Source organism: Rhagoletis pomonella, unplaced genomic scaffold (assembly GCF_013731165.1).
Source record: "Rhagoletis pomonella isolate Grant_MI unplaced genomic scaffold, Rhpom_1.0 Rhpom_scaffold_10163, whole genome shotgun sequence".
Lineage (NCBI taxonomy): Eukaryota > Metazoa > Arthropoda > Insecta > Diptera > Tephritidae > Rhagoletis > Rhagoletis pomonella.
In genome coordinates, this window is record NW_023468693.1 from 3,770 (window position 1) to 5,760 (window position 1,991).

Here is a 1,991-nt window from a genome sequence, read left to right on the forward strand (position 1 = left end):
ACATTCTGTCGCGGGGATCTTCGCCTTTGGAATTGTTAAATTCGCCACTATGGATGTATGGGCCTCACTTTCTGCAGCTCAGTCGCAATGAGTGGCCCGCGGACTTCGCACCTGTTCATGACCTACCCGAGCGTCGTCAGTTTGCAATGTTATCAACAAGAAAAAGTATTGATTTTTCACAGAACTGTAAGTTTGTGAATTCATTCCCGAAAATGCAGCGTATATATGCCTACGTCAACCGATTTGCAAGAGCCATAGGGTGCAAGGATGATCGAAAATTTGGAATGCTAACTACTGAAGACATTAGCTTAGGCACAAAGCTTTTGTTAAGAATGATTCAGCGAGTGCACTTGGCTTCCGACTATAAGGCTTTAGTAACAAGCAAGGAGATAGCCGCGTCTAGCGATTTATATTCACTAATGCCGTTTATAGACGAAGACGGCTTGATGCGCGTGGGCGGGCGACTTGAAAATTCGTCATTAAACTTTGAATCAAAGCATCCAATCATATTGCCAAAAGGGCATGAATTGACCGAAGCCTTGATTGATCATTTTCATCGTAAAATGTTGCATGGTGGACCACAAGCCGTTTTAGCGTCGATTCGTCTCCAGTACTGGCCAATAGGTGGAAGGAAGGCTGTAGCTAAGGTGATCAACAAGTGCATACGATGCTTTCGAGTTAAGCCAAAAACAGCAGAACATCTTATGGGCAACTTGCCGGCCGATCGTGTGCAGGCAAACCGAGCATTCTTAGTAACTGGCATGGATTTTTGTGGCCCGTTTTTGTATCGATCTGAAGTACGCAATAAACCTGCTATTAAATGCTACATCTGCCTGTTTGTTTGTTTTAGCACAAAGGCTGTGCACCTCGAGTTGGTTAGTGATTTGTCAACACCATCGTTTATAGCCGCACTCAAGCGCTTTATATGTACGCGTGGTAAACCTAAAACGCTTTGGTCTGATAACGCTACAAACTTCGTTGGTGCAAAAAATGAATTGGCAGAGCTAAAGCAACTATTTTTTAACGATCAAAATCGCCAAGCAATCCATCAGCAGTGCCTTGACGATGGTATCGATTTTCGCTTTATACCTCCTAGGTCTCCGCATTTTGGCGGCCTTTGGGAGGCATCCGTGAAAACTGCAAAATTTCATTTTTGGCGTGTTGTTGGACTTTCGGTTTTAAACTTCGATGAATTAAGAACACTGGTGGTTGAAATTTCTGCAGTAATGAACTCTCGCCCTCTCTGTCCTCTTACAGAAAATCCTGAAGACCTCGACGTACTAACTCCGGCCCACTTTCTGATCGGGTCAGCATTCACCGCGTTGATTGAGCCAGACGTTTCAGTGCTTAATATTAACCGCTTGGACAGGTGGCAGCGGGTTTGCTATATGCAGCAAATCTTCTGGAAAAAGTGGTCTGCTGAGTATCTCACGCTTCTGCAGCAACGTAGCAAATGGCGCTCCCGAAAGCCGAATATTGAAATCGGAACCATGGTGCTTGTTAAGGATGAGAATTTGCCTCCGCTGAAGTGGCCGGTGGCCAGGGTGATTGAAACCATCAAGGGCAGCGATGAAGTTGCGCGAGTGGCTGTTCTTCGCACCGCTAGTGGCACTACCAGGCGCGCTATCAACAAGTTGTGTGTCCTGCCCATGAACCCTGATGTAGTTGAAAGCCTGCCGCTTCCAACGGGGGGAGGATGTTTGGAGAAGCACCAAAATTCTTAAATTATAAGTCATATAATTTCAAGTAATTCAAATATGCCCTCCACTGTATTTCGTCTTGTCACTCATATTCGTAATTTGTTTACTTTAACCATTTGCTGTCATGTTCATATGTATCTATTGCTTATTAATTTCTGATAACAGTTCTTTAAGCTAATTTTATTTTGTATAAAAGGTCTGTCCTTGAAGGCTGTAAAGGTTATTAAAAGAGAATCCGTTTCGCGAAATACACATCTTGGTTAAACTATCGTGTTTTAATTTGATCGCTTC

At 43.8% G+C, this 1,991-nt stretch overlaps 1 protein-coding gene across 1 annotated transcript; it reads left to right on the forward strand.

The window, feature by feature from the left end:
• The first annotated feature begins 332 nt into the window (after positions 1-332).
• On the forward strand, positions 333-1,724 carry LOC118756397. Its single transcript, XM_036491161.1, has one exon. It carries the CDS (start codon positions 333-335, stop codon positions 1,722-1,724), a length of 1,392 nt encoding a protein of 463 aa, XP_036347054.1.
• The last annotated feature ends 267 nt before the right edge of the window (positions 1,725-1,991 follow it).

Excerpts from the sequence above, each read along its gene's own strand:
- LOC118756397 (XM_036491161.1), top strand. The coding sequence starts at position 333 with ATGATTCAGCGAGTGCACTTGGCTTCCGACTATAAGGCTTTAGTAACA.